We start from the raw sequence: 12,642 nt of genomic DNA on the forward strand, positions 1-12,642 counted from the left end.
GGGGTGGCCGACGGGGGGGGGGCGTACGGAGCCGGGCCGTGCCGTGCCGAGCCGAGCCGAGCCGCGGCTGGGTGATGTCAGGCTCGAGGAGGAGCCTCCGCCGCCTGCCCTTTTACTTTCGGGCGCCGGCACTTGGCCGCAGGCTGCCGCTGCTGCTGGCCGGGCCCCCCCTTGCCCCCTCCGCTATGGGCACCCCACACTTTTAAGGCCGGGGCGGCTGCCCTCTGCGCCGCCCCGGCGGGGGGGGGCACGGTAAATTAGTTAAAAATCCTTGTTTACGTGGTTATTCATTGCCCCGCTCCGGGCATGTGAACAACCACCCCCCTTTCCCCTCCATCCACCCCCAGCGCCATGCCGGCAGCCTGCACCCTGCTGCTGCTGCTGGGGCTGGGGCCGGTCCTGCCGACCGGGTCGCTGCCCCTCGCTTCTCCACGGCGTCTTCCACCTCCTCCTCCTCCGTCCCGAAGCCGCCTCGGCCGCCCTTCCTCGCCTCCCACCGCGGGACACGCCGGCAGCCCGGGTGAGTGGGTCATAGGGATGGGGATGGGATGGGATTTGGTCCCGGCGGTGGAGGGTGCGCGGGATCCCACTCACTCTCCACTGCCTCACTACCAAGGCTTGCTGAGCATCCCTCTCCATTTTAAACCTTGCCCAGCCCATCGTGATATAGGCAGACCGTTTGCTGGGTGAAGGTTTGGAATGGTAATCGTGAGTGGGAAACTGACTCGAAGGTCAGCAGTGGAAACTTCATCGAGGAGCATGAGGAAGGTGCTGGTGGGTACCAGGGCACAGCCAACATGCAGTCACTCACCAAAATGCTTTCCAGGTGGGAAACCGGTGGCTTCTGTAGGTGATCTTCCTGAGTTGTCTACTGCTCATCTACAGACATGCCCTCATCTCACCTTAGGTGCTGTCCCACATGCAGGTGTGAGGATAGATACCATCATCTCTCTATAAATACCTTTTCTCTCTGCATCGCCTACAGATTGTCAGATTAGTCATGTGTGAAGTAACATTTTTCCTTGCATGCCACATTTACAGTGTTGTTATCAGGAGCGATGAGCAGTTTGGTACTTTATGAATGATGCTGAATTTGGTTTCAGCACAGGATAAACCATATTCTTTTTCCCCAGAATAAGCAGGGCTCATTTCAAGTGTCAGCCAGTAAACTGGTTCACTTGCTCGCCAAAGAAGACACATAGCTCTAAGGGTGATGAATTCTCTATGAGTTTGGAAAGCACAGGGTGTCTGCAGGTGGTATAAGGAAATCCAATACATCCCATTAGTCCTGTGTAGATTTTAAATAAGTTTTAGGATTTGTTTGCCTGCCTGGGCTTGACCGTCAAATTTCGTTTTTTAATTTCTGATGTGGAAAGAATTTCATGCTTTGGTACTCCAGGTTAAGTTTACTTTCATGGGGCTGTACAGTTTCAGGAAACATGACAAAACTACATTTATAACATTTTAGTTTTCTTCAGAAACCCAGGATGTGCCTTTGTAAGATGCATCCACACTGGACCAAAAGTATAGTTGAGAATGACAACTGGAATGTATCCTGCAGTGAACTAGAAAGCTTCTAATGAACAGTGTTTGTGTGAGAGCAACCTGGTGACTAGGATACTGCACCAAAATGAAGGAGCTTTGGGTCTGTTTCCAGCCCAGACACTTTATTGTGCTACTCCAAGTGTCAGTTTGCCCTCCAAACCGGCAGAGAATAATGCTATTTTACCTGCTATCAACCTTGTGAAGATAAAATCTGCAACTTGCCAGCAAAGTGCTCACCAATTACTTGATGAGAGCTGTGCAAATTCCTCCGTGGACAGAAAAAAACTATTTAATTTCATCTCAGCTTTCGATCTGGCATCTTTTCCTGTGACCTTGATGACTCCTGAGAGTCAGTGGAGGAATGCATTTCCTTTGTTAAGAGTCTGAAAAGCTAGAACTATCTGTCCACATGCTGGAAAAGCCATTTGTCTGGCTACCAGTGCCTGGACAAGCAGCCCAGTGGAGGAGGCTTTGCTCAATGCAGTCTGTGCTCAGCAGCTACAGGTGCTCATGAATTATGTCAGCCCTATCCAGAAGGAATGGGGGATACATCATGGAGTGATAAATAGCCCAGCAGTAGCTCGCTCCCTAGCAAACAGCATCATGAATTACACTGGGTCCTGACAGCCGCAATTCACTGGCTGTTAGCTACAGCTCTATGCTTGTCAGTCAAGGGAATTGTTTAGTGTTAGGGGAGCAGGCTGATGGGATCTCCTGAATCCGTCTCAGGTTGAGCTGCAGACGCTTGAGAAATCCATTTGTCTCATCACCGCTCCTGCCCCTCTGAGATGCTTTTCGCCTTTGAAAGTACTTGCTTTCAAAGCAGGGCAAGAAGGGTTGGGGGGAGGAAGCATTTCTTGCGAGCTCATTTCCCCAGCACTACGTGGAAATGAAGATTACACCTCTGTTTGGAATGAGTGTGAGGTTAGGCGACAAAAGCCCTTTCTCAGGCAGGCTTAGTGAGCAGATGGTGAGGCAGGGGTATAGAAATGGGACTTCTGAGTCTCTCACAAAGCATGGGGTGAGGGAGCAGGGTGGAAGGCGGGCTGCCCTGAGGAGCCTCACTGCCTTCCCGGCCTGCCTGCTCCTCAGACCACATCTGCTACCCCTCCCTGCCAAAGCCACTGTGGGCTTGTCTGATGAAGAAATGAGGACAGATGGCTCTCGCATGTTCCTTAAAGTACAGGCTGAACCTGGGGAGCGGAATAGAGGAAAAAAAAATAGGTGAAGTAGAAAGCAAGAGTGGTGACAGTAAAGTTAAAGCATCTTCAAACCTCTCCATGAAATTCCTCCTGGCAGCTATTTTACATGGGCACTGGGCGAGCTGAAGGGCATCGTCTGCTGCCAGCCTGGGTCCGATGGGGGTTAGGTTACCAGCTTTGTCCTCCTGCAGGTCTCCTTACTTTAGATTTCCCATCAGTAACATGGGAATAATTCCAGGGACTCCATGGTGATATAGAAGTGGCACCAAGCCACTGACAAAGTCACTTGGGCTGGGTTCTCCCCCTGTTACTGAAGTGTCTTTTTTCTCTTTACTTCTGACCAGCACTGGTGCCCTGCCATCCTGCCCAGCACAGCATGGGGCCACTGGCAATGGGCTTGCCCTGAGAAGTTGATCTGCTTTTCTGCCATCTGTGTCTGTCCTTCTGTCCTTTCTCCCCCTTTCCTGTGCCAGCTGCTTCCTTTCTTTTCAGCTTCCCTGGTGAGAGCCCTGGGAACAAGGTGTGAAATCACCTGAGAAGGAATCAGCTAAGCTTGCAACAGGGATTTAGTATGGCTGCTAGAAGGAACTTTTCAGCCCTCATGGAGGGGCAGAATCATCTGCATTTATTTATGTATTTTTATAACTTTCTATTTTTGAAACTTTCTGTATGAGAAAGAAGCAAATTTAGGAGCGAGGGAAGATGCTGAAGATGATTGTTTGCACAAAAGTATGGTGTTGCTTGCAAACCTGCCTCAAGTTTCACAGTACGTATTTGTGGCTCTTGGGGGGCAGAAGCCCAGTTCTCTGTGCAGTCATGCCGATGCAGAGAGGTATAAGATGCTGCTGTTTAGCTTTGATATGATTACAGGTGGCTGTGGGTGGTGCGGGAAGGATGCTTCCTCCCCCTGCAGCACAGGGACAAGGAAGATCACGTCCAGTGCCTCCACGTTGCTATCAAAAGACTGACAGGCTGCAGGGTTTTCCTGTCTTGGGCATCTTCATTGCTCCTCTCTGTGAGCTATAAGTGGATTTTGTTGGTGTGCTGTGAACATGAAGTCCCTGGAGTTGTATAGATTTAGCTCTGCTCCTTTGGGATATGTAATTAAAAGGAGAAAAAAAATGAAAGGGGGGAAAAAAAGCCTTTCAGAAAAGGAGGGAGATAAAAGATCAGATTCCCTGCCTGTTCCCCACCCCAAGCCCCTGAAGGCATCAGGGGTCTTGTGCTGACCAGCTGGATTTGCATCAGTCTGTAAAAGCACTCTGTGTGATATTTAAGTGGTAAATGAATATGGTCTGAGAGATAATTGTGTAACCTGGCTGGCAGGGAGCACATAGTGATGTGTATTGATTTACACCTCCATACGCAGTGAACGTGAGCTCAAAACTGTGACCGGGGTGCAGTGGGTAAGGGGATAGCTGCTGTAGCTAAAGCCTGTTATCAGGCTCTCTGCAAAATGTAATTTCCCAGTAGCAAACCATGAGAGCCAGCCTGTGCCCACTCCACAGGCATTCACAGAGCACTCTGCTCTGGCTGCCATCACCACTTCAGAGGGATAATTTAATTTGCTTTAGTTTTCTCTTGTGGCTGGGAGGAGAAGGGAGACAAGGGCGGTTGCTGCTGTGTCTGCGGGAGCCAGTACCAGCCTTTGCTGGTGCAGAGGTGCCTTCCTTAGGGAATGTTATTTTCAGTATTGAAAGTTGTAGATACTGAGAATTTAGAGGAGCATGGGTTTGTTTTCTGGGACAACTTGCTTCCTTCACCTGCTCTTACAGATCCCAGTTTTGGGGCTGGCAGTGAGAAACCCTCTGTGGTTGAGCTTCCAAGCTGTTTGGACCATTTGGCTGGTGCTGTGGGTTCCTCATTGCTGGTAGCTACATGCCATTTCCAAAATATGGATACGTACAGAATGGTAGGGCTCAGCTATATCTGAGCCTGCTGCCTTTTAGCAGCACAAGGCATAGCATGCTGTACCCAGTCCAGCTGCCCCTGCCATATGTGGGGTGCTCAGGGCAGGACTGCAACCTCCTCAGTACCCTGGGAGAGTGATCTGGAGCTGGATGGATCATAGACAGTCACTGTAAACTCTCTGGATTCTGTCTTTGCTTTCAATGAGAACCAGTTTCAAGACAGTTTCTCAGGTTTGGGAGTGGGAGGGTTGGGGTTGGTCAGTGTCTCCACACTTGCTTGGGCTGATCCACTCGGACACGCATGGAGCTCTGCTGGAAAGAGGCATGGCCAGATCCTGGCACCTGCTGGGGTGTCTTCCTGCTGTTGTAGTGGTGCAAAGAAATTTCAGGGCAGTTTGACCAGCCAGAGGGTCAGAAGGTGCTCCAGAAGAATTAAAGGTTGTTTGGTCGCAATATTCCCCTGATAACGTCTGCAACAAGATCCATAGTCTAGCTTGTGAGCAAGCTCCTCACAAAGCTTTAATACCCCAACCACAGGCCCTGCTATTTACATTCAGTTGAAGATGTAGGTCATACAATATGTTTTTTCTCTTTCCTGATCAGCTGAGCGTAAAAGGCAGAATCCAATTTTCAGTGGCAGTAGAACCGATTACAAATTCAAATTTTTATTTCTCTGAGCAGTTTTGCGACATTTGCATTGTAACCTGGTGTTCCCATAAATATTAGAGGTTCATTTGCTGGGTTATTCATCCAGAGCAGATGCAAGAAGGCCACAAGCACAGGCTCTGTGAAAGAATGTATTCTGTGAGTGCCTATCCAGAGAAAATGGTTTTGTCGTATGTGGCCACCCTTCCCTGTCGCCCTTTCCTGCAGGGGCGGCCATGAGAGAAGATCATGAGGGAGAGGTGGGGTGGTCATGAGAGGACAGGAGGGGCAGCTATGATGGGTGAGGGGAGGCTATGATGGGTGAGGGGAGACTGTGAGGGGTGAGCAGGGCTGACCATGAGGGAAGATCATGGGGGCAGTGGTGGGGCAACTATGAGGGGAGATCATGAGGGGACAGGAGGAGTGGCCATGAGGGGCAAGGGGAGATTGTGAGGTGAGAGCAGGGACAGCCATGGGCCATGAGGGGTAAAGGAGGCAGCTATATAATGTGGGACACTATGAAGGGGTAGATGAGGTGTGGCTGTGACTGGACATCATGAGGGGCAGCCATGAGGGGTATCAGTTTGCCCTCAGTGATATGGTTTAGTGGGGTCTCTGCAGTCCTGGGGTAACGGTTGGGCTCGATGACCTTACAGGTCTTTTCCAATCTAGTTGATTCTATATATAAAGTTGATGCATGTACATCCATCACCATATATTTTTAATGCCCAGGTGTTATACCATAACATCCTGCTGGTTCAGCAAGGGGCATGGTTGTTTTATGGCTCTTTGATTATGCAGAGTTTGCATTCATCCTTTCAGGCTGAAATCATTTGTGTCCGAGGACAAGGAGAGAACTTTCCCACCCAAAAGGGAAATGATGTTGCATTGCTGAGCAACCAGCCCAAGTTATAATATAATCTTAGAAAAATGCAATTCCCTTGAGTAAAGGAAGCTCTGTAAACTTCAGCTCCTCCAAGCTGTTAGCGTAGCTGTTGCCTGTGTTATAGTAATGCTGCTGTCTGACCCAGTGTACTGAAGTGCTCAGGAGAGAACAGGGGAAAAAGAGATAGAGAACCAGCTCCTACCTAAAATGAGGACATCCAGTAGGATCTGAATACTGTGAGGTTTATGTTCTACAGACTAGGATCCCGGGTCACATAATTTCTTTGCTATCAGTTTGGTTTTTATTTCAGCTGGGTGCAGGATGAGTGATGGTCACCCTTGGTCTTGAAGAGCTTGGAGAAGGGGTAGGCAGAGCCAGGGTGAGCAGAGGGATCAACTGGACAAAGGTATAATGATGTGAGGTTTTTACTCACTGCGATGCTGGGGTCAAAAGTCTGGCTGTGTAAAACCAGGGGATAAAGAGGCTCATTTTTAGAGTTGCCAGTGTTTGGGCAAACCCCTGCAAGGAAGAGACATGTGGTAAAGTTATTCTGTGAGCAGTATCTTTGGTTTGCTGTCTTCTGCTCACCATGGTGGGTGGCATTAGAGTGTGCCGTGGTTTATTTTAGGCTCCATGAGCGCTGAGTGAGTACAGGTCCTGTGGCCAGGGCATGGACTGAACCACAGGCACCCTTACTGGTTTGAGTGCAGCAGCTCCCAAGTCAGACCCCCACTACAGCCTCAAGTTCTGGTCTTCATAAAACCTGTAGGAACCCGCTGTTTTGGAGCTCTCTGCCTTCCAGGCTAAATTGTTCCAATATAGGAGGAGAAATTAAGCTGTTTCAGAAGCTTTACCTCTTCAGAAACCCATATAAAATGCAAAAGATACAACATAATTTATAAAGTGCTTGAAATGCAACCTCAAACCTATTTCCTATGTAGGAAACATCCTGCAAGCTGTCTCTGCTCTCGTGCTGCTGCCTGCAGTCCCTCACATGGCTTTGGATGAAGGTATTTCCCATTGCCTGTCCTCTGCGCAGGCAGAGCTGTTGAGGAGGGTTATATCTGTTTCTGCATCTGCTGTGCCCTTGACTTGGAGTAATTTAATAAATAGTTTTGCAGTTGGTTACTTAAGCATATCCTGAGCTGCAGTCAGCATCTCGGCTGTGGGCGAGGGAGTGCTGCTGCCAAAAGTCAGGATCTGTGCTGAGAGCCTCCTAAGATTTGGCTGTCTTTCCTTAAAACCCCAACTCCTAGATTTGTCATTAAGGGAGAATCACTTAGAGGGTGAGAAGAAGAGCAGCTGGCTACTGAGGTGGTAGATAAAAACTCCTTGAAAACATGAACTGCAAATCCAGGAGACACTCAAGAAGTCCAGGTTGGCTGTATTTAACAATACCACTAGTTCAAAGCTGATCCAGAGGCTTTTGAGTACAGGCAGAGAGGCTGTTTCACACAGTCGTGCTTGGCACGGCTCTGCCTGTGTGTCTGCAGGAGAAGTACAACAATCTTAATCGGCTTGCTTTGCTAGGAAAAAAGAGGGTGTGCAAAGAAGTGCAGGGCAATGCAGCAGGCGAATTGGGTACAAATCCAATTGTTTTGTGTCCAGCTGTCTGAATACCTTGTGCAAGCGCCTTGACCTTAGCAGATTGACTCTCCGCTGGGAGAAGCAAGCTCCATCTGCCTTTTCATTCTTTGTAAGGATGTGAAGCTACAAGGACTTTTAAAACTGCTTGTGCAGTGTCCTGACTGTGGTCTGGCCAGTTTAAGCTGTTTGAGGGTGACCGTGTCACTGTCATCGTGACCAAATGCTGGAGGTCCTTCCCTTTGCCCATCTGTATGTGTAACCTGTCTTGTGCTCCCAAGTCAGTCGTTGCAAAAAGTCTTCTGGAAATGCCATGACCTTTGTGTTCCTTTCACCAAGGCAAGCACAGAGATGTCTGAGGGACCTTTTGCACAATGGGTAGATGGCAAGAAGGATCTTGCAGCTGAAATTTGGAAAATAATACCCTTTTTTAACCCTAGGCTAAGTTAGCTCTGAGATTAAATCAGCTGGGAAAGGAGTGAGGAGGATTTTTGGCCGTCTGGTAGAAAGTTGTGCAAAGTGTGCCTGAATGGTTAACTGGGCAGGGTTAACTGAGCAGGGTTAACTGTTGTCCTAAGGGTGCAGCCCAGGCTGCATCTCCCAGAGGACATCGTATTGCACACATATGTTCAGGACATTTTTCTCAGCATTTTTCATCATGCTGTGATGGCAGAGGTTTTAAAGGCCTTTATAGGAATCGGTCTGACCTCTTTCCTCTATAGCCAAGCAGACATCCTTGTCATTTCCACCACCAGAAACACCCCCAGATTCCCTTAGGGATCTCCAGACCATGGAAGAAACCCTGCACAGGAGTTTTTGGCTGATGGGCAAGCTCCTTTGGGTTACTGAGACCAAAAGAGGGCTCTGTTTTTCTTGAAGAGCACACTAAAAGGCTCTTCTGCATCTGTAGTGATGAGAGGAATTTGGTTCAATAGAGCACAATCATTCACATCACTGCTTGTTAGGATGCTGGTGTTAACACCCTTCCTCTTGTGGAAAATCTCTCAAGCCCTGAGGGCCGGCATGAAATGTCATGTTCTGTTGAACTTCGCTGAAGTGGGATGAATCACACTATGTTGGAGATTTGGCTTCGATGTATTATCAGAAGAATACCTTCTGTGATGGCCTAGCAGGATGGTACTTCTGCCCAGCCAGTATGACAGGATCTGTTCTGGGGAGAGGTCAGCAATTTGTGGAGTATGCAGAAGTCTGGGGGTTGAAGTTTATATATTTTGGGAGGTTTTTCATTTGGCTTTGGTTTTGAGCACTCTGTAAAAGCAAAAGGTGGTCTAAAAAGGGATTTCAAGATGTCTCCCCTTACAGGATCACCCAGAAGATATTTATCTAACATGTTTTAAAAAATTTACTCCAGAGAAGGGTTTCACAGCATCTCCGAATAGCTGACTTGCTACGTCCATGCCATTATAGGTAAGAAAACACTTTGTTATCTGGGAAACTGTAGTAGCTGGTAGTTAAATCTTCTGCAAAGAAAGATATCTCATACAAGTGGTGGCCAGGTTTGACCCTGCATAACTTGTAAGATCTCACAAACTGACAAGGAAATTTTGCCGTCTGGAGAGGCAACACAAAAGGTAATGCTGTGTATTGAACTAATTCTACTCCTGTGATGGGAATGAATTTCAAGGAGTGGAAACATCAGCAAACCAACTGCACATGATTTACTTTCATTGTCAATTGGAATCAAGGAACCTGATTGTGGAGCATAATACTGCCCTTGTAACTCAGCCTTTATCTTTGTGCTGGAGCAGGGTATAATTGTATCTGTGTCTGGAGAGACAAGGAGAAGGGTTTCAGTAGCTGGTGCTCACAAAGACATCTTTAGAAAGCTCCCTACCCATGGTACAAACTTGGAAGAGCTTAAAGGAAAATACCCCTGAGTAGCTTTAGGCATTTGAACAGTCATCATTGTTTGATTCAGCTTCAGTTACAGGGCTAACATATAAATGTTAATTCTTTTTAGGACATTATCGGCTCTTTCAGCAAATAGAGAATGGGGCTGCAGTATCAGACTTGCAGCCAACCCTGTAGATAAAAACCCTTTTAAAAGATGTTTCTTAGGAAGGAAACTTAATCAGGGAGTGCAGAATAATCATGAAGATGGTCTTTTCTGAGGGACATAGAGCAAATATGAAGCATGAGGAAAGCCAAATGATGACCAAGAGGTATCAGCAATTTTGTGGCTTCTGAGAACAGTCCATACTGTGCAGACAGAGGTCCTTATAATCCTGTCCTGCACATTACTGGTATGCCTGGAGACTGCATGGTGCTGGGTAAGCCACATCACATGCTAGCTTAAGACCAAAGTTGATGGTCACTTGATGGCAAGAACGTGCCAGGACAGCTGGTGTGAGATGGCTCTGCACTGGGTAATATGAGTCAGTGTGTGGGCAAATGGGGCTTGGGTAGAGATTTCTGGCCACTTGATCTGGTGCACTGCCTTGCTTATCACACAGTACCTGTATGCATCAAGGTAGGATGTTGACCTGACCCTAGCTCCCTGTGAGTTCTCAGTGGCAGCTCGGAGGGTGACAGCCCAATCCTGCCCTTCGCCATCACCCATTTTCACTGCTGGCTGCAGGGCTCGGGTGCAGGATGCCTGCTGCAGAGCAGAGACCTGCATGCAGCTGGAAGGAGGTGTCTTGTTTTCAGCCTTCCCAAAACACATGCAGAAAGGCACTGGAAGTGGTAAATCCCTTCCTGCCTGGTTCTCAGAAAGGAAATGTGTGACTTCGGAGGCAGTGGGAGAGCAGCGATGAGGCAGTGGGAGGGATGCCCCAGGGCATGCTGCTCCTCTTTGGTGACAGCAGTGACCAGCTGGTGGGTGCCAGTAGGGAAGGACCTGGCTTGTCCCCTGGAAGAAGGAGGTCCAGCTCCATCCTGAGCACTGCCACCACCACTTCCGGCGGCAGATCGGTGTGGTGTCATCTAGGAAATGCGATTTAGATCATCATCCTTTTGCAGTGGATGGGGGAAGGGAGGTGGGGGCCCTTATCTTTTCTGGGGATTAATTTCTCTTTAAGCTGCTTTACTTTCTTTGCCGGTTTGTTTTTTTCTCCATCCCCTCGCAAGTCTCACTGTCTCTTGCTGGAAGAGTAGGAGCCACAGAAACATCCATGGTTTCCGCTGCTATGACACCATGCCCTTCATCTCACCTTCAGCTGGGCTGCTGTCAGTTTTCCTCTGGGATGGGCTTGGATTTGGCTAGTCTACAAGGAAGGAAGAATCCAGTGAGCCTTGTATCTGTGTCTCACCAAACTGCATCCATCCGTTGGCAGCCTCGTGGCCTTCCTGCATCTGAGAGGGTTCATCATCGCTCTCATCCCCATTGTGTTCTTGAGAAGTTGCTCAGTTCACAGGTTGGCCATAATTTCTGGTGTAGCCACTGGGCAGCAAAGCTCTTTGGCACATGCTTAGCATTAAGCACAGAGAATTGTTCCCAAGGGAGCTCTTCTTACGAGCATTGCTGGAGCTCTGATCACGATACTTGGACCAAAGGTCACTGTGTGGTGATGGGCAGCATCTGTCTGTCCCAAGGAACCCTTAGCAGTCCCTGGCTGTTCCTGATGTGGCCTTTCAGTGTGGCAGCACCCCTTTTCCTACTCTCTTCTCCATCTTTCCAGTATTTACTTTCCCCTCCTAGCTGTGGGAAGCAGTCCCTGGGCTCAGACCACTTTGAAGCAGGGACCTGTGGTTTTGTTTCTAGAACCTGACATGAAAATACAGCCTTGTTTTCTTCTGGGTTTCCAAAGGGCCAGAATCTTCAGCTTCTGGAGAGAATGTCTCCTGCCATACATATGCTTTACACTGCTAGGCATTGCTTTTTGGTGCATATTGAGGTTTTGTGCAGAAGAATCTGTATTTCAGCCCATAGTTCTCATGGGTTTAAGCACAATCCCAAATAACCACAAATAACAATAGTTTTTTGGGTGGTGTGTTTTGTGTTTTTTTTTTTTTCATCTGCAGTATCCATTTAAATCAAATATAAGTCACTGAGCTTATGTTGTAGTAAATAAGCTACACAGAATGACTTTGGTTATACATGAGGTCAGGCAGAGTGAGCTAATGCTCCCTTCTGGAATTGAAATTAAACTTTTCAGAAAGCAAAATTTCATCCTGCAGCTTCTAAGCTTCTGACACCTTTCGTTACAGAGGAGCTGCACAGTTCTCTGCAGCTTGTGGGTCTGCTCAGTCCCTTATCACCAAGATACAGCCCTGCTTGGAGGCAGTTTTCTTATATTATCAGTTTAAATGAATGCGGGCAGCTGCTGGGGGCATGTGATGGCACGAGAAAGTCACACCATGGATTGTGATGCCCCGGTTAACATGCAAATGGTGATTAATCTCTCCATAGCAGCAGTGAGCTAGCTTCCCTGGAAATACTGTCCCATGTGTGATTTTTACCAATTGCAAACCTTGCATAAAAATTCCAGGTTTCTGGAATTATTCATGCGAGAGCTCTGGAGAAAAGTCCATGTTAGAAATTAAGTCTGATCCATGCTTACAAAAGCCAGCAGCATCATCATCCTGCTTTCTGCAGCCCTATTTCTTTCCACTTAACCAGCACTGCACACACTGCCGTGGCTTTTTTCCTTTTTTTTCCCCTTTCTTTTTTGCAGCCAGGATGTTTTTTCTTGCCTTTTTATTGTTCCAGTGACCTAGCAACTCCACTTTGGTGGAGCCCTGCCAGGAGACTTCCTCCCCGAGCCGTCTGACAGTCTCCAGCAGCACTGCCCTCGGAAGGGAGCAGAAGTTAAAATGACACCGGGCTGGGTCCCTGAATGGCTTTTGCTCTGGCTTTGCGGGTGCCAGCAAGGGTACCATTGGCTTTCCACAAGGCAAAGCTTCCAAG

The 12,642-nt window shown here is 48.2% G+C and overlaps 1 protein-coding gene across 1 annotated transcript in view; it reads left to right on the forward strand.

Moving 5' to 3' along the window:
* The first annotated feature begins 351 nt into the window (after positions 1-351).
* HEG1 (heart development protein with EGF like domains 1) overlaps positions 352-12,642 on the forward strand; it is a 58,479-nt gene continuing 46,188 nt past the window's right edge. Inside the window, exon 1 of the mRNA XM_034062072.1 lies at positions 352-520. Coding sequence (XP_033917963.1) covers positions 352-520 — 169 coding nt within the window. The remainder of the gene's footprint in view (positions 521-12,642) is intronic.

Source organism: Melopsittacus undulatus, chromosome 4 (genome assembly GCF_012275295.1).
Source record: "Melopsittacus undulatus isolate bMelUnd1 chromosome 4, bMelUnd1.mat.Z, whole genome shotgun sequence".
NCBI classification, from domain to species: domain Eukaryota; kingdom Metazoa; phylum Chordata; class Aves; order Psittaciformes; family Psittaculidae; genus Melopsittacus; species Melopsittacus undulatus.